Source organism: Hyaena hyaena, unplaced genomic scaffold (genome assembly GCF_003009895.1).
Source record: "Hyaena hyaena isolate Hyena2069 unplaced genomic scaffold, ASM300989v1 scaffold_120, whole genome shotgun sequence".
NCBI classification, from domain to species: domain Eukaryota; kingdom Metazoa; phylum Chordata; class Mammalia; order Carnivora; family Hyaenidae; genus Hyaena; species Hyaena hyaena.
In genome coordinates, this window is record NW_024080752.1 from 3,442,649 (window position 1) to 3,466,929 (window position 24,281).

Here is a 24,281-nt window from a genome sequence, read left to right on the forward strand (position 1 = left end):
ACTTTTAGACGTGGTTCAAGTTACTTTTCCTTCCTCTAACTCTTTTTTTTTTTTTTTTGAACTGTTACTGTACCTAGTATATGTCTCTGTTAATTGCTTTTATCATGTTTTAGGGTTGCTGTTTGAATATCTGTCTCTGACCATGAATCGCTTGAGGGAAAAGACTTGGTTTGCATTTGTGTAAGCAACACTTAACTACTGGTCTATGCTAAAGATCATTATCAATTATCTAAATAGATATTTAACAAAAGATATCCAAAAACAGAATTATTCTAAAGACATCAAAATATCAATGTAATAACTAAAGAATAGTTTATGTAGTACATAGGTTGTACGGATTCATTAAGCTGCCTCTGACAAGTTAGTAATATCACAGAGACTGGTTCAAACGCATTTGAACATGCTGTTGCAGATCATAACAAGGGACTGCCTGATTATAAGAATGCCAGTCAGGTACACCTAGGTGGCTCAGTCAGTTGAGTGTCCAGCTTTGGCTCGTGTCATGATGTCACAGTTCAGTTTGTGAGGTCAAGCCCCACATTGGGCTCTCTGCTGTCAGTACAAAGCCTACTTCAGATCCTCTGTCTCCCCCCCCCCCGCCCCTCCTCCATATGCACGCTTTCTCTCTCTCTCTCTAAAAAGGTTCTTGTCTTCAACAGTGTTATAATCAGTAATTTCCAAGTAATTGAAGTTTTAAATTTTTATTATTTTGAAACCGTACTCTCTCTCCCCTTTTTGCACTCATATCCTGACCTAGTTCTAATCTATTGTAGGCTGAGAAAACAAAAATAAATGGACTTTGAGACTCCAAATTCTTCAACTTTATCATAGATACAAATAAAAAAAATTATTTCCAAGTTGAGGGATATATTCTGAAGATTTGGGTTGCAGAAAAATAATTTTCTGGTGGTTTAGCTAGCTATTTCTTTTTGTTATTGAACAGTTATCTAGAAAAGAACTGATTTCCAAAAGTGTAGAGTAAGTTTTATAGCTATGATTTTTACTCCCAAGTCTTCCTTTAGTAGGTGACACTATGCAGTAGGTAACCAGATGAAGAGTGGGGGAAAGACTTGTTGGCCACTGTGTGGTGAGGCCACGGTGGCTGCAGCAAAATGAATCAGGGGGAGCTTAATTAATAGATATGATTGGATGTGTAGTCAGGTATAAGATTTTGATGACTTTTGAAATTAATTTTAAGAGCAATATGAAACCATTTTGAGAAGAGGAATGCGCTGATTTACCTTTTATGAAGGTTATTCTGCTTACCATGAAAAGGTTGGAATTTGAATGTATAACAAAATAGGAGGGGCTGTGGGGAGATGAAAGTGACTTACTAGGCTAGGCTGGTGGCAAGGGAGATAGAGGAAAGTGGATGAATTTGAATTTGAGACTCATGTTGAAGGTAGAATTAATAAAGACTTTTTTTATGTTCCAACAATGTGACTGCCTTTGGTTCTTTAGTTACCTCCCACAAAGCCCTTTTGTGTTTACTGTTTTCTTTCCCCTCTCCTGTTTCGTCTAGCAGGCAAACTCCCATTTATCTTTAAAAACCGATCTCAGAAGCCTTCGCTATCATAGCATTATTTGGGCTTATTTATTTGTTAAGTCTTTATCAATTGCTTTTCTAGTTTGATCAGTTGTAATTAAACCTAGATTACAGTTTTACAAAGTGAATGATTGATTATGAAATTGAAAAGTTGCAAAGGATTTTCATGTTAAACATATCTGAATTCTCAGTCTAGTCTGTGAGACTGCGTCCCTGCTTCATGTCATTACACAAGGAAGTAATTGTCCTCTAGAGGGTGCACATTACAAAGCCTCTGTGGTCAGATGAACCTGGTTTTGTACAACTTCAGACATCCCCCTCCATCTGCTGGTCGCAGAAAAATTTCCTCTTGTGTTCATATATCTTTGACCTTTCTGGCACTACACTCACTATAATTTTTTCCTTCTTTGGCCTTTATGAAATATTACAGATTTTTTGTGAGTATCCCCCCAAAATTTACTCAGTATTTGGATTTAGAAATAATGCTGTTTGTCTTTTTGTGTTTACTTCCAGGTGCTATTCTTAATTTAACAATAAACTTGCCTTTTGTAATAACTTGCAACTGATGAAAAAACTTTTGTGTCTTCTTAAAACAATGATTTTCATTATACTAATCTTTGTTTATTTTATAATCCTCATCATTAAATTGAATATCTTGCAACTATTTTAAACTCTGTTTACACAGCTCCACAAAACAGCTGTTTTATTCCAATTATTGTTTCAGTACTAAGAAGTGAATTTATGTGCTAAAACTCCCATAAAATTATATAAATTCATTTTCTTTTGATTTGTTATAAGGCCAGTTAAAATACATTAATATAACTAAATAGCTATTGAGTAGTGGAATGTACATAAAGCAAATATTCATTTTAACATACATTTAATATTTAACAATAAACTACTCTGCCATATACAGATTATCATCCCAGGTAGTCAGGCCACATTAGAATAATGAAATTTAGACTTAAGAAGTAGAGAAAATTAAGATTACTGAATTTAAGATGAATAATTAACATTTATATAATAATTGGCATTTACAGTGATTTTTCTTGGGTTTCATGACCAACAAAAGGTTAACCACTACAGAATTGGGGCTTATTAACCCATTATTTCTTTGCATTTCACTTTTCTGTTATTTCTGTGGAAATTGTAGTTTTGATCTGAAAGTAAATGATTCTATTCTCTCCACTTGATTTTGGCTTTTTTACTTTTTTAAAATAATGATTAAGTATCAGTTACATTTTACCTATGTATGCAAGTTTGTTTTGTACAGACGTATGGTTTTCCGGCTTAACAGTATTTACTTTTTACAGGGCAGTGTGTGGGTTTCTTTTTCATTGTAGTATCTCTTTCTAACAAACAGGAATACTCTGAAGATAGTAACTCCGAGCCAAATGTGGATTTGGAAAATCAGTACTATAATTCCAAAGCATTAAAAGAAGATGATCCAAAAGCAGCATTAAGCAGTTTTCAAAAGGTTCATATTTTTCCTGATTGATTCTGTCTTAGAGTTTATTTTTTTAAATGATGTCTTAGATCAAGTAAGTTCTAAGTGATTTTATCTCAGAAATGTGTTTTGGATACTGAGTGATAATTCTATAAATAAGTTTGCATTATGCAGCACAAGCAAGTATTTCAAAAGGGATCTCCTGTTTTTTCCTAATCAAGCTGTCTATAGAGCAGGGCCATTGTCCTGAAAAGCTAGTGTGGTTTGGACTAAGGAAATCAGCATGATGATCAATAGGTATTATCCCTGCAAGTTTGTTCCTTCCTGGGGGACGGATCACACAGACAAGGTTTCAATATTAAGTAAGGTGATTTCTTGACTACTGATACACTTTTGGGTTATTCTTATCAATGGATTATTCAGAGGGGAAAAAAGGATTTCTGGGACTATATAATAAGCAGTAGTTCTTATTTAAACTTTTGATAAAGAAATTTCAAAATAAGCTCACTTAAGCATTTTAAAACTTGTTTCCTTTTTAAAGCCTTTTAAAAATGGCATTGAGAAATGGGAGAATTCTTGGGGAAACGTTCTTAATGGATATGATGTAAAATTAATTCAAAACAGACTTTATCATTAGAAAATAACACAGCATTTTTGTTAGACTGAAAATGTCTTCTATGTTTTAGGTTTTGGAACTTGAAGGTGAAAAAGGAGAATGGGGATTTAAAGCACTGAAGCAAATGATTAAGATTAACTTCAAGTTGGTAAGATTTGTTTTGAGGGGAATTAAACTAATAATGAAATTAATTCTGTAGGTAGAAACCTCCTACAGTGGCAACAAAATGCCATTATATATACCTCTTTAAAATAATTCTGTTGATACATTTCCGTATTTAGCCTAGCTTTCATTTGTGACTACCACAACACTAAGTAAGAAAATTCTGGAAAGAAATCAAACTTTTTTGTTTAAGAAAGCTTATCAGATACACAGACAGTGTTTGGCTTCCTTATTAAAAGGACTTTTCCACAAACTACTGTTTATTTTGGAGTTTTAAAACTCTACTTTGTTTTATAAGGAGTTCCTCTTCTACTGATAAGGACCAAAACTATAGCACTATTCTTGATTCCTCTCTTTGTCCCTCAGATAATCAGTTGGTAAATTTAGGTGTCTATCTTTTAAAAATATATCTAGTATCTGACTGCTGCTCAACCATTTTTACCTCTATGACTCCAAGCCAACATCATCTCTCACCTGGATTATTTCAGTTACTTCTTGCTTCTATCCTTCCCTTATTAATAGTTTGCTCTCCACAGGCAGCAGTGTTCCTTTTTGTTTGTTTGTGTTTGTTTTTAGGGTGATTGTTTTAAAATGTCAGTGAGACTATGCCATTCCTTTGCTCTAAATCTTCTAATGGTCCCCACTCTCCTTAGTATAATCCAAATCCTGGTGTCTCTGGCTGGCTCAGTCAGTTAAGTGTGAGACTCCTGATTTTAGCTCATGTCCTGATCTCATAGTTGGTGACTTCGGTTTGTGAGTTCAGGCTCCACATCATGTACTGCACTGACATGGAGCCTGCTTCAGATTCTCCCTCCCCTCCCCCTTTCTCTCTCTCTCTGTGCCCCTCACCTACTCATGTACTCTTTCAAAATAAATAAATAAAACTTTAAAAAAATTTTTAAAAAACTAATAATAAAATAAAATCCAAATCCTTATCATGACCTGTTATACCCTATGTCATCTTACCCTTTGCTACCTTTCTGATCTTATTTTCTCTTTACTGGCTTCCTTGCTGTTCCTCATGTCATCCTAAGGATTCGCCTACTTGTAAACACTTGTATTTGCTATTTCCTCTGCCCCAAATGCTCCTCTCTAATAGTTGTATGGCTCTTTTCCTCATTTGATCATATCTCTGTTCAGTGTCACCATATATCAGGATGGCCTTCCTCTGACCACCTTATATAAAATAGCATCCTTCTCATCTTATATTCATCTTACCCTGCTGTTTTTCTTCTTTGAATATATCCCCACTTAATTGCCATTCTGCTGTCCTCATCCCCATACGTGGTAAGATTCACGAGAGCAGGACTTTCTCTCATTCACTGTTATATTCCTACCACCTGTAGTAGTGGCTGGCATTCAGTAGGTACTCAAATATGTTATTGAATGAAGCCGTAAATAAACTGGAACTATATGACATTGTACCCTCATAGAATTGCTAGTCTTCAGGAATGCAGGGTAGAGTTGGAGGGAAAATAAATAGACGAGAGTACTAGTGACAGGTGTAAACCTTAAAATCACTAAGGATAGAGGAACTTTTGAGAAAAAGATAAAGTGGAGCTTAGAGAGCAGAGGTAAACACTTGCTTCTGTGGCAGATAGAAGGATAGCTCGTAATCTGCTACCACTTTCTTTTCCTCCTATCTCTGTATTTCTCATATGTCTCCTCCCTCTCACCATTAACTTATCTGTCCCATCTGTTTGAAATTGAACTCCCTGAATTGACTATTACCTTTGTCCAGTTAACTTCTGCTACTCCTGCTTCCTGTTTTTCTTCCCATACTCTCACTCTGGCATCCTCACATACCGTCAGTCATAGAAGCCCTCCATGACATTTACAAAAACTGTGCACAAAATATTTTAGCTCATTCTTCACCCCCAAAATATGAAGACTATTTAAAACATCTTAAACAGTATTAAGTATATTGTAAATTGCTTTTAAATATCATTAAAAAAGGAAAATGTCTGTCTTGGCCATTTACCCTTTCAAGAAAGTTCTTCTCTTATATTCTCAAAAAGAATATGTTGCACAAAGTCCTTGTGCTTTCTATTTATTATTTATGAAAATATTAACCACAAATACATACTATATTTAAATTAAAGACCTTAGAAAGATATGGGAGAAGCAACAGGTGTCTCAATGGATAGAGATTTCAATTAAATAATTATAGTGACTTTAGAACCTAATTGTTTAACTCTTAAGATTCTACAATATGAGGAGCCCCTGGATGGCTCACTCATCCAATTAAGTGTCCTCCTTTGGCTCAGGGCATGATCTCAGGGCTCATGAGGCCGAGCCCTGCACTGGGCTCTGTGCTGACAGCTCAGATCCTGGAGCCTGCTTCAGATTCTGTGTCTTCCTCTTTCTCTGCCCCTGCCCTGCTTTTGCGCACTCTCTCTCTCAATCAAAAATAAATAAACATTAAAAAAATTTTTTTTAAAGATTCTGTGATTTGAAATAACACAAAAGACCCTATAGAAATTGGCTTTCTTAGCATACCTGCAGTGGTTTAGTTTTTGAGCCCATTTAAATACATGCTACCCATAAGACTTGATCTTACCATTTTACCTTTAGCCAAGACAGGAAGCAAGTAAGGGAAAGGATTATTTGTATTTTGTGTTATTTTGCCTACTTTCCTTCTTTACCTTTTATTTGCTTAAACAGCATCTGTGAATAAGTTGTGTTTTATAAGAGTAGTTTGAGCTTCCACCCTTCATTTTCTAATTGGATTCAGAATAGGACCCATGTTGCCATGTGGAGGTTTTGAGCAATAAAAAGTTAGAAGGGTTTGTTATCAACTGCTCTCTGTTAACCTCTGCAATTTACCTAATCTTCTATAGTCTTCAGTTACAGTAACAATTATTGAAAAATGAGCTTTAAAGTTATTAGGATATAAAGAAATGAATTAAAAACTAACTTTCTGCCAACATCCTATTTCTGATTCGCCTTTGGCCGTAAGATATGTTCTGTAACTTGGGTTTTAATAGCTCACTACTAGGATATTACCTACTATTTACCCTCACATGGTACTGACATATTTGGAAATACAAGTAGTTTTGAAATATATATATTTATATATATTAGTAAGGTTTTTTCCCTTATTCTGTGCATTTTTCCCCACCCCAACTACTGTTTTTTGTAATTCAGTTCTTGCTTAGGTTTCAGGGAGTCTTCTCATATTTTCTTGTTCCTCATGCTGTATCCCAGGGCGGGACATAGTCATAAGCAGGAAAATTACATTATCATTTTTTATCCTATTAAACACATATGGTCATTAATCAAGAAAAACACTGTATCTGCCAGTGTTCTATCTCCCTGATTAGAAGTAGAGTAGAAGCCAGTAAAAAAGAGGGATTAACAGCTATTGGAGATTGTTGGGACTGTGGATTCAGGGTATCAGATTAGACTCATAAATTGACTTCCATGGTATACTTTGAGGGATGATAGGCCATCCACCAAAATATTTAAGTGCTTGAAATTTCACTGGTAGTTCCTTATTTCCTCTGACCTCTCACGTTTCCTGGAATAACCACACAGTACAAATAGTCGTGTAAGGAATAGCAACATTAGCTATATTTACTGTTGAGTAGAGCCTTGGGTGGGAGGGAGGACTTTTCTTGATAGTGGGGTGAGTACCTGGGCCTGAAAAGTTTCCTTACCTCACATTTTATCATTGAGGAAAGCAATAATGAATTGAGACAAGAAACATATCACTGTTGTTGGAGAGCTTTCTCATCAAGGGGTAAATTTGCAGAAGAGGATATAGCTGATATCTGCATAGTTGGGACCCAAAGCATTTGAAAAGTTGGATTTATTTATATTTTTTGGTTTCTGAACATTGTAGTAGTTCTTAATATTTCAATAAATGTGCAGTGAGAACATATCTGAAATTTTGAAAATTTGTAAATAATACTCTTTCATAGACTAACTTCATAAATTTGGTTCATGTGTCTGAGTGATCTAGAAATTTCAAATTTAAGCTAAAATATTTATAGTGTTTCTGACATACTTTCTCTATCATAAAACCTTATTTTTCAATTATGTAGTAATATGTACTATAATCTTAATTGCATAGACATTTTTGTACGTAGATATCTAATAATGCATTTTTCTTCCCTCATAGACAAACTTTCCAGAAATGATGAACAGATATAAACAACTATTGACCTATATTCGGAGTGCAGTCACAAGAAATTATTCTGAAAAATCCATTAATTCTATTCTTGATTATATATCTACTTCTAAACAGGTTAGATTCTGGTTGTTCCTTTTGGTATTATCAATGTGTTGTTATTTATACTAAAGTCTTTGTTCTTTTTTTTTTTTTTTAATAAGGCCTAGAGGTTCTAGTTAAGCATTATGCCAGTCATTAAAGTGGGTACTCTATACCATTTTCTTATAGTACTAATTATATTATATTAAAAGGTAATAACTAGCTTAATCTCTTTAAATAATATCTTGAGATACTAACATAATCTGCACATAACTTTTGCAGGCTTAATCTCCCATATAGTTACTATCATAGTTTCTTTCATCCATCACCACTTCAGTTAGATTTGTGTAGATTTGATTAACTACAGATCCTTGAGAGAAGACCCTGTACTCATATTAGTACTTGGCATTACCATTAGGTGTTTAGTAGTAAATGCTTTTATAAAGAATGGGTGGATGATGGATGATGAAAGGAACAGTTAATGATGAAGAAATACAGTGGACCTTGGAAATGATAGTGCTTTTGTTTTTCTAGATTTTGCTTATTAAGAAAAGCAGTGATGATTTTATTGTATTGCTAAGGGAATTTTTAATTGGATTGTTTGTTCGTATTCTTTTAAGCAACATGTCCTAAGTTTCAGCTTTCTTAAACCATGATATTTAGCACATGGTATTTAGCACAAGAAGTATTCTCTATTATTTAGGATTTCTTAAAACATTTGATACTTTTTGTGTTCATAATAAAAAATGTTCATCTTAGAATTTCATTCTTTTCTATTCAGTGTCATTTTTATTTTTTGACGTAGTTTATTACTTTATGCTTTGTATCTAAAATATATGTAATGGAAATAGAGAAAAAATAAAATTGACCCTTAAACAACACAGCGGTTAAGGGTGCCAACCCCTTGTCCCCCTCACCTTAGAGTTTAAATCTGTATATAACGTACTCCTCAAAAACTTAACTAATAGTCAGTTGGTTAACATATTTTGTATGTTATCTATATAGTGTATTCTCACAATGAAATAGACTAGAGGAAAAAAATTTTATGGAGAAAATTATAAGAAAATACATTTATGGTCCTGTACATTTATGGGTACTATATCAAAAGAAATCCACATATAAGTGGACCCGTTCAAACTATTGTTGTTCAGGGGTCAACTGTGTATGTTTTATTAAAACATTAGCACTTAATGGCACTAATTCTAGAGTAGTTACATATCAAAGGATTTTCTTAAGTGAGCAAATATTTTCTGGGTTTTAAAAACAAGTCTCCTCAAAACATTTTTGGTACAGTTTATAAATGTTATGCCACATGTTGGGGGGGATTAATTTGAAAACTTCAAGATTGCCTGTTGCTTGATGCTATTATATGTAAGCTTTATGTCTTTCAAAAGTAAGAATAAGTATTGGGTGGGAGATACTCTGCTTATTCAGTATGCCATCAGCAGTCATGAATAAATAGGCAGCCTTTTCCCATCCTCATGGCCCTCTTCCCTCTTGATCCTGTTAAGTAGAGATCTGGAGAATCAGGTATTCAAAGGCAGAGCCCAGTGTGGGGAGCGGAGGGTGGGTAGGGGAGCTTATCGTGATGCAAAACAAAGAGTGAGTTCTATGAAAATATATTACACTCAGACTCATGAATTAATGGTGTTTAGACATGGCTAAAATTGTGCTAGACTTTTCACTCTACCCAACCTCAGCAGTTTACCAGTAACTTAAGAGCTATGTAGTTCAGTTAGTTGATTAGTTACATTTACAGAAGAATTTTTGAGGGAATCTTATTTTTCTTTGTTTCTTTAGCTGCTTGCCTAGTGTTTGCCATGTGGTAGGTAACCAAATGAGTTTAGTGAATAAGATACACACTATTAACAATAGTACAACTAGTTCAGTATGCATGCCATTTACTTCAATATAAAATGAGTTATTAGATTGGAAAGGACAAACCCTATACTATTAGAGCATTAGATATTTTCTGGGTTTTATTTTTTAAAACTCACATTAAAAGCAGATCTTGGCACTTTTTATAAATTTGGTCTCTGTTTTGCTAAGGTTTTGTTAAATAGTAGACGGTCACAGACATTAGGAAACAGATAGTGTATCTTATGTATTATTAAAGTTCGAAGATGCACTTTTAGTTTGCTCAAATTAACTTTATTAACAGGTACAAATTTGCTGTTTACAATTATAGAATTCTGATTTTTTATGTCAGATGGATTTACTGCAGGAATTCTATGAAACAACACTGGAAGCTTTGAAAGATGCTAAGAATGATAGACTGTGGTTTAAGACAAATACAAAGGTAACAATTACAATTACTTTCACTTTTTTTTTCTTTTTTGAAGAGTGGGAGGGTATCCTTAATAAACTCTCCTAAAGATTCATACCTTTTCCTATTGAAATCTCTTAATTTCAATAAGTATGTTCTTTTACAGCTTGGGAAATTATATTTAGAACGAGAAGAATATGGAAAGCTTCAAAAAATTTTACGCCAGTTACATCAGTCCTGCCAGGTAGCATTCTCTTAACTTTATCTTAATATTTCTCCGTAATAAAAAAGCATTAAAAAATTGTATTTGAAACATTGGTTTAGAGATGTTTTTGTTCAAGCATCATCCCAAAAATAAAATTTGGTAAATAAGATACCAAAAAGCTCATTAAAAATATATTTATTTATTTATTTTGAGAGAGAGTGAGCATGTGTGCATGAGCTGGGGAGGGGCAGAAGTAGAGAGAGAGAGAGAGGGAGGGAGGGAGTAAGGGAGAGAGAGCAAGCGAGAGCTACCGAGCGAGCATAAATCCCATGCTGGCTCTACACTCAGTAAGGAGCCCATCGTGGGGCTCAGTCTCATAGCTGTGAGATCATCACCTGGGCCAAATTAAAGAACTGGATGCTAATTGACTGAGCTAGCCAGATACCCCTTAAAAGCTCATTTTTTTCTGAGTATGGAATTTCTTCCTGATTTAATCCTAATTTCAGAAGTTATTTTTGTGGAATGAGACACAGGTATCAATAAATGAATAGTCTAGTACTTACTGAGAATAAGATAGACCCTGTGAAAATTAGAAAAAAGTATTAAAGACATAAATATTTTATATTCAAGTTTATAATATATGAATCTTTTGTAACAACTGTCCATTTGAACTTCATGTGATGCTAGAAACATTCTGTTTCTATACTGTCCAATATGATAGCATCAGCTACATGTCGTCAGGCAGTTAAATGTAGCTGAGTTTTTTATTTTGCTTAATTTAATTTTTAACTATAGCTATAATTTGTTTTCTTTTTCATCTTGATCAAGTGAAAAAAGAAAGTATTTTTATTTTATAATAGTTTTGCTTCATAAAACAAATTATTTATGATTGGTTTCTTATGTACACATTCTTAAGAAAGTTTGGTTTGATGCATAAACAACTGTGAGTTCAATTCTATGTGAAGTGGAAATGATAGAGAAGCCATTTCTGAATGGAAAAGCGTCTTCTGTCTGATTGTAAATAACATTATAGTGTAGCAGAGATGTATGATAATCTGTGGGGGTTGTTTTATTGGGTTGTTTTGTTTTGTTTACTTATTTTGAGAGAGAGAGCATACAAGCAGGGCAGGGGCACAGAGACAGGGAGAATCCCACGCAGGCTGTATGCTGACAGCACTATGTGGGGCTTGATCCCACAAATGTGAGACCTGAGCCAAAATCAAGAGTCGTACACTTAACCAACTGAGCCACACAGGTGCCCCTATGATAACCTAGATATATTAATTGTGTCTTAACATATCATATATTTTACTTTTGCTGTGATTCATTACTGAATAAACAGAATTAAGTTGGAAGACCCAATAATAAATTTTGACTTTGTGTATGTCAGTACTTGAATTCATGATTATCTGACTGTTGTCCATATGCTGTTTTTCATGGCCTGCATTTTGTGGGCCTTTGGTCATTTTTCAAAGTTGAACCCTTGTTATTCTTCTGACATCCCTCAGCAGAGTTAGTTCCTTTCTCTTCCATTCATCTGGCCAATTCGCTCATGCTTCAACTAGAATCATCATTTATATTATAATTTATCTGTTGACAGACTAATCGTTTAGCCTGTAAACTCAAGGGGACTAGGAACACTGGCTTATGTAACGTCACATTTCTCCAAGGCAGACCCAGTGCCTGGCACCACGAAGGCACTTAAAAGTGCTTTGTGATAAAAATCAGTGAATATAAAGTTGTGAAGATTTGGGGAAGACCGTAAAGAACCTCCTAAATAGAAACAAACATTGTAACATTTTTTATGTTAAAAAAATACTTCTTGTGGTTACTTACTCCTTATCGAATGACTAGAAAATCCAAAGGATGTGTACATTCCTTTTTGGCTGTTAAAGTTAGTGTTCTTGGTGTTCTGGATCTCAAACTTTGTAGTGCATTTTCACACAAAATTCATATTATAAATGTAAGGATCCCAGAGTAACTTAAATAAAAATGTCTACATTGACTTTGAATTCTATTTTGACTATAGTTCATTATTTGCTTTCCTAGACTGATGATGGAGAAGATGACCTGAAAAAAGGTACACAGTTATTAGAAATATACGCTTTGGAAATTCAAATGTACACAGCACAGAAGAATAACAAAAAACTGAAAGCACTCTATGAACAGTCACTTCACATCAAGTCTGCCATCCCTCATCCACTGATCATGGGAGTCATCAGAGGCAAGTTTTGTTTGGAGAAGGGTGGGCAGTGTCACAGGAAGATACCAAGTTGTCATCGTATGTGACTGAATGACTCGGAAGGTTATTCCTGTTATGGTGAAAATAAATGGCGAAGTAGTAAAAATCAGTGAAATGAGCTAGTCTTAGAAAGACATTATGAGTTTTTGTCCTTTAAAATTTTACATCAGTGAAATATTACTAATAGAAAATTTACCATTAGAAGTTCTATTCTTGAATTATAATGTTGTATATAAAATGACCTTCTGGCTCAACTGAGAATAAAAAGATTTGCAAATGCTTGTTTGGTGTTTAATGAAGATCTTGTTTTTTAGAAAGTGAGCATCCTGCAGCCAGTACTATTCATATTATAGAATTAGAAGACTGGAAAGCCACTGTCACAGTTTTCATGTGATTTTTACAAGTATTCAGCCTTATTACAGAATTGAAAATGCCCCCTTTTATCCTATTTTATTTGCAGAATGTGGTGGTAAAATGCACTTGAGAGAAGGTGAATTTGAAAAGGCACACACTGATTTTTTTGAAGCCTTTAAGAATTATGATGAATCGGGAAGTCCAAGACGAACCACTTGCTTAAAATATTTGGTGTTAGCAAATATGCTAATGAAATCGGGAATAAATCCATTTGACTCACAGGAGGTATGTGTGTGCTCTAAATATTCATTTCTGTCAGCTATCTTTTGTGGAAATAAGTGTTACTCTTTCTTGTGTTAATTGTTTTTTTGTTTTGTTTTTTTAACTGTGTTTAGGCCAAACCGTACAAAAATGATCCAGAAATTCTAGCAATGACAAATTTAGTAAGGTAAGATTATATCTCTCAGTTAAGGTAAATTTCCTTAAATCAGTGAATAGAGGGGAAAGAGGGAGAGATATTTTGAGAATTCAGTTAATATTCCAAATGTGCTCATTTGTATTTTGATTTGAAATATTCCAAAGTTTGCGAAATTTTTCTCTCAAAGTTATTTATTCTGTTTCTGTTAGTCACAAGATTTTATAAAGTATAATATAGGCTGCTGTTTTTCCCTTTATTGTTTATATGTCTTGTGTGAATGCTATTTTCAGTAGAAAACTGATTATAGCTATTTTAAAATGATTTCACAGTGTTTGCTGTTTCGTTCTGCCTTAATCCAAAATGAATTAATAATTGATCCATGTAAGTCAGAAATTTTCAGCAAGACCGTGTCTTTACTCACATATTTTCTCAATTGACAAGATTAAAAAAACATCATCTGAAATGTTTACCTCAGATAATTTTCTGAGATGAGGAGCCAGAGGGGTCATAATGATAAGAAATCCAAGGATTTATTGATGACTTCTATGGTGGTTAGCAACTGAAAAACCTGCCGTGATCAATTATTATTAAATAAAATTATAAAGATCAAACAAAGCAAAAAGCCTAGGAAAGAAGACCTACTTTTACAAAAGAAATCAGTGAGCAAGAAGAATTTTCCTCTGCTGGGAATACATAGAGCCTAGGTTTCTTCACGTCTTTTGTTTTAGATTGTGCAACTGAGTTTACCAAAGCAGGAAGATTATGACTAGGACATGGGGTAGGGTGGGCTTTTTTGCATATGTATGTAGGTAATTTAAGTGATCAGACATTCTTTTCTTTCAGTAGTCTTTTTTGATTTAAAAGTACTGTTAGACTATAAATTATGAGTCACCCATGTATAAATTTCATATACTTAGAGAAAATAGCTTATTACATGATATTGTTTAAGTTCCTATGTAAAATGTCCTCATTTACTTTGTTTGGCTGTGAGTTTTACAAATTACTAGGTTTATTTGTTTAAGGAAACTTTACTTTTAGCTTTAAAAAATAAGGATGACTTTATTTTTATTTTAAGGGGACTAGGAATAGTTAGATAAGAACTCTAAATTGCAAAATAAAATCAATTTCTTTTTTATTGTTTATTTAGTCTATTTTAATACACATTTGTTGAGTTAAGTTTATTTTAGTTATGAAAGGAGATTTCTCCATCTTTATTTCACATGGTTTATTCCATCAACATGATTTGGCTAGAGATTCACTTCATAATACTTTAGAAAAATGTTTTTAAGTTAAATTGCTAAGCAACAGTTTAAGCTTTTAAAACTCTTAAAGAAATATTGAGGGAGAGTTTGCTCTAGATATTAATATTTCATCTAAATTAAATTGGTTAAATACATTACAGTGGATTAAAGGACTGACTTATCCGACCTTTAAAAAGTAATAGCTATATTTGTGTTTACTATATCATATAATTTACTCCTCTGTATTAATACAATTTGATCTATACATTGGAACTCAGAAACTTATTTTAATCAAAAATTTTGACCCAAACAAGGGGCCTGCGATGTGTCCCATGCTTTGTGTAAGATTTTTTTTTAAGTCACTTAAATAGTGGCACAATGTCTCTTGGTTAAACTATGCACGTGTGCAAGTGTTTCACAATTTGAATATATCCTCCTATAGCATATTATGATAATGTTTTTTGGGCAGGTGAGAAAGTAATGCTTCCTAATCTTATCTTCCTAGTCAGTTGTCAGCAGACTAGAGGAAAATAATTCCTGTTGAAGCACTTGAATCACCTGCCCCTTACATGACGTTACATTGTGACCCAACAGGTGGAAGCAGAGCAGAGGGCGTGCAGAATGGCTGATGATGTGTCTTACATATAAAGCAGACAGTGGTGCCATATCCAGAAGGTTGGCTCCTTCCTTCTCAGCACCCTCAGCAATCCTCGTAGTGCCCTACAGAATTATTTTAGGACTAGATCCTGGACACTTGAGAGAATTATGAACATAACTCAGCCTTTGGCCTTCTGCAGCAGGGTCCATGACTCTTCCTTAGTGCGTGTGTCCCATTTGGCACTAATTACGTGCCACTGATGTTTCTGCTGTATGACTCAGTGGAACTTTAAGGCTAGAGAAAATTAAGAATCAAATGTTCCCTTTGTAAAGCATTAGCAGTTGCTGGTAGCTTTCTAGAAGATAAAAATTAGGAAGCTGCATTTCTGAATAATCTTCAGAAAGGATATACTGTCTTACTTCAAAGACAAGACCAGACTCCTCCATACAGTAGTATGCTGACCTGGTTTCTTAGGGATTAAATGCTAAATCCACCATTTAATATGAAAGTATCAAGCATTAAATGGTTATTAAACTTGTCAGTTTTTAACAGTTCTAAGATTTTGAGATTTTAATGAACTATATATAAATACAGTATATGATCCTAAAAGATTTATTTAATCTTTCCTTTATATAAAACCAAAAGCATTAAAAAAGAAATTCATTTTGTTTGCAGAAGAATGTGTGTGTTTTTAACTCTGATTTCTATGGCAGAAACTGTAGTGTAATTTCGATTTTTGCATATAAAAATCAAGAAGCAGGCTCTTTGGATAATCTGATTTAATACATGACTTCTTCATGTTTGACAACATTTATACCTTTCTTTTTCTGTTAGTGCCTATCAGAATAATGACATCACTGAATTTGAGAAGATTCTGAAAACAAATCACAGCAACATCATGGATGATCCTTTCATTAGGGAACATATTGAAGGTATATTCTTTCTGCTAAGTGAATTCAGTTTCCTTCTGTGCCACTGTCAAACAGTACTTCTTAATGGAAATACATGGAATCAAGCCAGTTGTCTTCTATGTATTGCCAGTATAGAAATGCTTCTAAATGGTATAGAATAGGATGTTATTTAAAATTATAAAGCCCTTTGAAAGAAATCATTCACCAGTTTCATGCTATTGAAGAACATAATCAAGTTCTTATATGATGTCCATTTCATTTAAGGTGGCTGTCCCTTTTATCTTTTTATTCTAATTTAGATATTGTTGCATGTTTATTACTGATACTTAGTATCAAAGTTAATTCTTAGGATTTGTTTTCAACAAGTAACAAAAGCTTTTAAACATAGTTCGCTATAGATGATGCCCTTGATGCATTTACATTGAAGGGTAGGCTAATGTTGTACAAGTAAGTGTATGAGATTTTTTATTCTGTTGGATTAACAAAGACAAAAATCATTCCTTGTTCTGGGGCCTCTTTTGTACCTCCAGTGTTCCCACCTGTTATGGAGCTATTTGAGGGTTTTTAAATGACCATTTGGAACAACTCATTCAAATACTTAAATTCCAGATGCATCAGGAAAATCCGAAGAATACTTTGGAAGTAATGTTCTTTTTTCCCCACCTTCCTTTCTCTTTCATTCAACAGACATTTTAAAAGTTCTTGTATGAAGCTAGAATGATACTACACTTGGTGGATATAGAAAAGTTTAGAAGCCTTGTGCATGAACTCCAGTCTAGTTTGTTTGTTTTTTTAAAGACACTTGTCTGTGAAGAAACTGGAGAAATTTGCAAGATCATTTTATAAAATATAGTACTGTAGATTTTGAGACAGCATAACATAAGGGACTTGGCTGGTGTGAATCAGAGCTTCTTGAAAAATCTTAACTGTAGAGGAAGTGATGAGCAGTGTGGCGTATTACTGAGAAGGCAGGAGAATATTTTAGATAGCATCATAACATAAGCAAAATCAGAGAGGTGGGAATGAGAAAAAATAGGGGAAAAGCAGCCTTTAATCTTACTGTGCATTTATTGAGCCTAAATATTTTTAGATCCAAATACCTTATGTCTGGGATGCCTGGCTGGCTCATTTGGTAGAGTAAGTTACTCTTGGTCTCAGAGTGATGAGTTTGAGCCCCATGTCAGGCATAGAACTTACTTAAAAACAAAAAAACCCAAATACCTTATGTTCTTATCAGGCAGAAAGATGTATTTTGAGAAGATAAGTGATATAGTTAATGAATGTGATTTAGAAGTGCATAATGATTCATGGAGATACACATACAAACTATTAAATAAAAGTCTATTATTTTCATTTTTATCTTTCAGAGCTTTTGCGAAACATCAGAACACAAGTGCTCATAAAATTAATTAAGCCTTACACAAGAATACATATTCCTTTTATTTCTAAGGTACTTATATTCATGAATCTTAATATTTATAATTTTTAGTTTATAAATGCAGTGTACCTATCTTCCATTTAAAAAATGATTCTTGGTAACATTTTATAATAGTATATTTTCAAAATAAAGCATAACTTAAGGGCTTTCCTTTTAATGTAAATTTTTCTGTATTTTCTTGCCATACACTGACTTAACAGTCAAGACAAGTAAGGAATCATTACAGTTCTTTTTAAAAATTTCTTCAGCCTCAGAGAACATTGTAGAAGACAGAGTAGTGGCTAAAGTATATAATTGATGTAGTGTTAACTCAACCACAATAAAATTGTAGGAATGTACTTTAAATATTACAAAGTTAAATTTTATCAGACCTATGTTCTCAGAAATGTTTTGAAGTGATAAGGAAATTTTTGTTTTACATTTTCTTTCACTAAATCTCTTTTTAAGTGGTGGGAATGAATTTAAAATCAAAATAATAATTATCATGAAGTCTTTACAGAAGTTAATTAGTAGAATTATAATGAGTCTTTTGTCTTAGGAGTTAAACATAGATGTAGCTGATGTGGAGAGCTTGCTGGTGCAGTGCATATTGGATAAGTAAGTACTTGGCTGTTTCTTACTGCAAAATGTTTAGGACCATGACATTTGAATAATGGGAACAAAGGTTCAGTGGAATTCTGGATTTTTCATAAAAAACACCCACTGGGTATTACTTTCTTTTAAAAGAGATACATATGTATGCATGGTGATATTTTTGTAAATGAATGAGCATATTAAGCCCTTGATCTCTGAATAAGCTATAAATGTTTTCAGAAAGATTTCTCAGGTGTGCCTGGGTGGCTCATTTGTTTGAGCATCTGACTCTTGATTTTGGCCACACTCACACTCATGGTTTGTGAGTTCAGGCCCTGCATAGGTCTCTGCACTGACAGCACTGAGCCTGCTTGGGTTTCTTTCTCCCTTTCTCTCTGCCCCTCCCCTGCACATGTGCGTTCTCTTGTGCGCGTGCTCTCAAAGTAAATAAACGTCTTAAAAAAAAAAAAAAAGAAGAATTTCTCATTCAACACATGATCTGTATGCAGCTAGCGCATTTTTTGATGAATAGTATTTTTTTTATGTTTTTAAAGTAGAAGCTGTGGTATGTAATAGTTCTGAAGTCATATTTTTCTTAAAAGCAGTATAGTATTTAAAGCTTCACAAGTTACATTTGCTATTAATCAGTAAGTCTCTGCCTTTTGATTCTTTTAGTGATCTGATGAAAGATAGCTGAAATCTACTTTCTGTCTAGAATTTTACTAAGAATGATATAACTAATCCTGAATTCAGTCATTTAATGTAGGCAGTTTTCTCTTTTACATTTATTGATATTATAAATATGTTATGAAACATTAGCCCAAAAGATACACTTAGTGAAAATGGTTTGTAGACATGTCTTCTATTTATTTCCAGCACTATTCATGGCCGAATTGATCAAGTCAACCAACTCCTTGAATTGGATCATCAGAAGAGGGGTGGTGCCCGGTATACTGCACTAGATAAATGGACCAACCAGCTAAATTCTCTCAACCAGGCTGTAGTCAGTAAACTGGCTTAACAGAGAACAAGCTTTTACAGACGTACTTAATGCAACAGTGCAGAGATGTAATCCTTAAAAGAACTGGGAATGGCAAAACTACTGTCGGTTGATGTGTCCTGAAAATTATTGGAGTTATGGCAGAAGTGCTTTTTTTGATCAACTGGTTTGTGTTTTGCTGCTGCATTTATCCCAAGAAAAACAGCTTTAATCTCCAGAAGAAAACCAAAATGCCATGGGATTTATGCTGTATTGACATCTTGCCCTAAACATACAACATCATAGTAATTTGTCATGGGCAACATGACCAGAGAGAAGATTTTTGTCATGATTTTAAATACACTGACATGTTACTGTTGGTTAAATTTAAACATGTTTTACCTGCAGAAATTCTCTCACAAATAACCTGCAATAACTTGAAATGCATACCCTTTTGAACACTTCCTTTTCTCATGTATAAATTAAAATGTTTGCTGCATTTTGCAAAATGTCAATTCTCCACAAATGTGTCCGTATATTTCTGTACCTGCAGTGTAGTAAAGGTTTAGATGAAACCCCGTAATTATGGTGGCATACTGTCACTTAGGTTTCAAGCAGCAAAATAAACAGTGCAGCTCAGAAATTGTAGTTTGGTTCTTGACGTGTTTTTATTACGTTTGGGGTTTTTGTTTTGTTTTTTAGTACCTTAGAAATTTCAAATTATTTTATCTTCAGTTAATGATTTTTAAAAGCCTGGGAGCAAATAAGTTGGTTATTTGCTTTCAAGCTTTTTAAAGTAGTCTTTATTGATAAAGTAAGGAGAACTAGTTTCTAACAAAACACTTGCATAATACTTACTTTGACAGTGATGCTTTAAAGGAATAAAATTCTTTTTTTTCCTAAGAATGATATTCCTTTTTAAAAATAAATTCTAACTCTCAGAATGTTCACTTTAAACAAATATGCCAGAACATAGACAGCTAAATGAATGTTACCCTGTATAGTGATCATGCTGGAAAATTATTTCCTAATTCCAGCAGTCTACCATTGCTCAAAACCTCATGGATTTTGCTCTTTTAGAATTGCATTCAGAGCTAATTTAAGTCATAACACACTATTCACTTTATGAAACATAGTGTTTAAGAAAACAGAAGTATTTTTTTTTTTTATAGTTACCATCATTCGGCACCAAATGACTTTGGAAAGTTTCCAAGAGTTAATCTGTCTTTGAGGAAATAGGAGAAGGTATGTAACTGGTTTTGAAGGCGATCCCAAAAGAGTTTTTAAGGTATTTTGAGCAGTGGTAGCATAGTTAGGATAATGAACTGTGGCCTTCTAAGGTGACCACCTTAGAGGAGACACAGTTCATTTGAATGTATTGAGTTTTGGATGTATTTGTTTCATTAAAAAAAAAAAAAAAAGACCACATTATTTTATAGTGTCAAAAGGAAGAACTAAGATTAAGATGATTTCTTTGGTTTTTCTATTGCTTGTTATTATGTAAAAAGAAGTGAGTGGCAGTTCAGAAGGAAGACTGTTGTAACTGAGGAATGACAAACAAGAATTTTTGATCATTAAATCAGATTTTATAAACAGTGGCAAGAGCATGGACTTAAAACAAGGCATGCTTATTCGGTTTTGTCAAAATTTTACGAAAATATGTGATATATATTTATACTAAAACTATATAATCCTTAGATTTAGGAAAGCAATCAGTTAATGTCTTTAGCAGATAAAAGCAGTATTAAAATACAGGTGCAACTTGGAAATTGTAGCAAATTGAAAGAAAACGAAAGACAAATGTCTCTGGTAGGGAATAAAAAAGTTTAAGATATTATAAAATTATGTGTATTTTCTTCTCTTTTACATAAATCATTTGTGAAAATGTGCTAAATTTTTTTTACAGGAGTGATAATAATTAGGACTTATTTTTCAATATAATTTGGAGACCCTTTGTTACCCAAATAAAAATGACAAGTTTCTGTGCCTGTATTCAAATATGTATGCATGTGATAACTGTGGGAAAAGGCCCTGCTTACCTGAGTGGATGGAATTAGAATTTACAGGATTTGAATATGACTTAACGCGTATTCCACCTTTCACAATGCCCGGTTCACCTGGGATAATCTTTGCCCCATGGCAATGGTGCATCTTCCAGTTTCTAGAGAGAAAGCATGCACTTACTATTTTATGGTAAACTGGGCTAAGCATAAAACAGCATCTGAAGTTATACCATAATCTTTAATTGTATGTGTCACATAGGCTTTAATATTCCTGAAATACTAGTTCTTTTTTTAAAGTTATTTGCCCCATTTGTTTTAGAACACAGGTTTTGGATACATTTAACAGTCTAACTTAAAGCTTTTTATTTTTTCCCATTAAACATGTTCTGTGTTCTTAAAAAAAAAAACAAAAACAAAACATGTTCTGTGTTCTTATGCATCTTAAAGAGTTGAAATCTTTTTTTGAGATTGCTTATCAAAACAAGTTTAAGGGAAGTAAAAATTAAATTGGCATATTTTTAGCATTTTAAACTGCTGATTAAGTCTTCCCTTCTGTGAAAATTGTTGTAACAAAATAGTTTACATCATATGGTGATGTGTTTGTCTCCTTTCTTTTACCCCTATATCTGGAAAAATCTACTCCACAGCAAACTTTTGACTGCTGTTTGAGGAGAATAGATAACTGCTATAAGAACTGGGTTTCCACTGCACTAGCTCTTAAATTATTTTTTTAAAGGAATCTCTGCCTAACGTGGGGGTTGAAATCATGACCTTTGAGATCAGGATTTGCATGCTCTGCCAACTGAGCCAGCCAGGCACCCCTAACATTACTTTTTTTTTTTGTTTTGAAGAGGAGGGGACTATGTATGTACTAAGTATTTAATTTTCTTTTTTAATCACTAATCTTTATAATTCTTCAGTAAACACAGGTATGTAAACTTCTCTTTTGGAGTGGGGATGGGGGTGAAGGTATCTAATCAGCGTACAAAGCAGATGTTGTTGGTAAGGACCACTTGTTAGTTTAGTCCGTAGGATAAAACCTATTTGCCTAGTAGATTCCCTCTTACCTTTAGGGGACTCAGAGATACTCAAACCATTTATTTACCAAGGCTGCGTTTTACAAATAGCAATTTGTTGGTAACTATTTTAGTTAATATTATTTTAAATAAACCAGAAGGTTTCATTTGGTTCAATCTTTAAAGTGAAACTTGCACTTAAAAAACTAGTAAAGCTAGTTCATTCTTAATATGGGATTCATTCATTCTTTATATGGGATTTACAAAATATGATTATGAACTGAGATATTTTAACAAAATACAGAAGGAATTGACTTTTAGCTATTTAGTTTCATAGTGTTAAAGAATACTGTCCAGGTACATAGAATAAGATTCTGGGTGTTAGGTTTCAGAACTTGAAGCTCAAGGACTTGGGTCTTCATTTGTGTGACCGAAATCAAAACAACTTTTTATAGAGGTTTTAGTTGTGTCTGTGTTAGGTTCTTCCCATCCCCCACACAAGCATTCTATATTTTGATAGAATTATAAATATGGTTCATATGTAAGAATCACTTTAATGTGGACATCATAGATTCTTAATTTTGAATGCAAGTATATCAAATTCTATTAATTCAAGATGATTAAATTTTACTATGTATCTTTTAGCTAATGTGTGCCCTTAACATGGATTAGTCAATGATTTAAAATTTTGTTTACTTCTCTCCATCATTCAGTGAAATTTGAAAAGGTTTCACTTTTAGAATTTCGAGGCGAACTGGAATAATACTGTCATTTGGAGAATTTTAAGTTTTATAATGATAAGCATACAAAAGCGCTCTCAGTGACTAAATCACTGAGATTTAGTCTCTAAATATTTCTGAAATATTCAGTATCAGTTTGCTTTTGAATCTTGAAAAGATTTAACTTCGATAATGTTCCAAAAGAAACCAATGTGTAGTTCTCTAAAAAACCAATGTGTGTTTTGCTTCTTTAGTGTCATGTTATTTTAAAACCTGCTAGAATAATTGAAAATCCTATGTCATCAAATCATAGGCCATCAGAAGTAGATGCCAACTATACTTTAAAACCCTGTGATAGTCAAAAGAATTATTTCTTAGATACTTATCTTACTATCTAGGGCCAACTTTCCTCTTGGGTAGGATATTTAAACTTTGGTCAGGATTTCCACCTTAGTGGGGCTGGCCAGTACTAGTGTTTACACTTATACACGTGAGAGTACATACAGGTGGAAATACAATGTCTCACTCCCCAACCCATTGCAGTAAATTTTTTTCCAGTTTCCATTATTTTATCACTGATTTTTGACTCATGCCATGAAAAGAATTTCCAGTGTACCAGTAACTTCTTTGTCATGACGAAGTTCCTCAGGGAAGAGAACTTTGTGTCCAAAGTTAGAAAACGATCTAGGAGAATTAGGTTTTGCTTTTTAATTTATGAAATAGGGTATTTTAAAATCCTGTATATTTTAAAATAAATTGATAAAAGTTTTATTGGACATTATTCATCTTATGTGAATTTAGAGATTATAAAAGTAATTACAAGTTTTAATCATCCCAGGAGGTTGTCAGAAGTTTTTGCATGCTTAATTACAGTGTTAATGGTATATTAATACTGTTGAGTATCTAATTGTTATTAAAATGTTTGCCAATCTCCTGTCCACTACACTACTAAATTTTTATGCATCTATTTTAATAACACTTTGAGGATAATTAAAAATTTTCAATTACATGTTGACCAAGAAATAGAGCAATGATAGGGAAAATGCAAAATCATTTGGTTTTGCCATGTGCTAACATGGTTGTATTAGGAGTCTTCTCGGTGTTCTTTTTCTTAAAACTAGCATTAGAAATGACATAAATTCCTTGAGATTGTACTAACTGATGGTAGAAAACAGGCTACCACAAACGTGGCAGAAGATGTCTACCTGTAATTAGAAGTCAGTCCCACAAGTTAACACTGAGAGTCAACTATCATGTGCAGGATGAGTCACAAGATGCTTTAAGACTTAGGTATCAAGGAGTTTTGACTGGAAGTACACATTCTTTTTTGGTAA

At 33.4% G+C, this 24,281-nt stretch overlaps 1 protein-coding gene across 2 annotated transcripts in view; it reads left to right on the forward strand.

The window, feature by feature from the left end:
- The window catches only part of COPS2 (COP9 signalosome subunit 2), a 29,146-nt gene extending 8,095 nt beyond the window's left edge, over positions 1 to 21,051 (forward strand). Inside the window, exons 2-13 of one of the 2 annotated variants that reach the window (XM_039237128.1) lie at positions 2,910 to 3,023; positions 3,680 to 3,757; positions 7,895 to 8,020; positions 10,173 to 10,283; positions 10,417 to 10,494; positions 12,505 to 12,679; positions 13,158 to 13,336; positions 13,447 to 13,499; positions 16,143 to 16,240; positions 17,587 to 17,669; positions 18,196 to 18,254; positions 19,107 to 21,051. In XM_039237128.1, the coding sequence (XP_039093059.1) occupies positions 2,910 to 3,023; positions 3,680 to 3,757; positions 7,895 to 8,020; positions 10,173 to 10,283; positions 10,417 to 10,494; positions 12,505 to 12,679; positions 13,158 to 13,336; positions 13,447 to 13,499; positions 16,143 to 16,240; positions 17,587 to 17,669; positions 18,196 to 18,254; positions 19,107 to 19,251 (1,299 nt within the window). In that variant the 3' untranslated portion in view covers positions 19,252 to 21,051. The remainder of the gene's footprint in view (positions 1 to 2,909; positions 3,024 to 3,679; positions 3,758 to 7,894; positions 8,021 to 10,172; positions 10,284 to 10,416; positions 10,495 to 12,504; positions 12,680 to 13,157; positions 13,337 to 13,446; positions 13,500 to 16,142; positions 16,241 to 17,586; positions 17,670 to 18,195; positions 18,255 to 19,106) is intronic. The other variant, XM_039237129.1, reaches the window with a different exon arrangement.
- Positions 21,052 to 24,281: the final 3,230 nt, after the last annotated feature.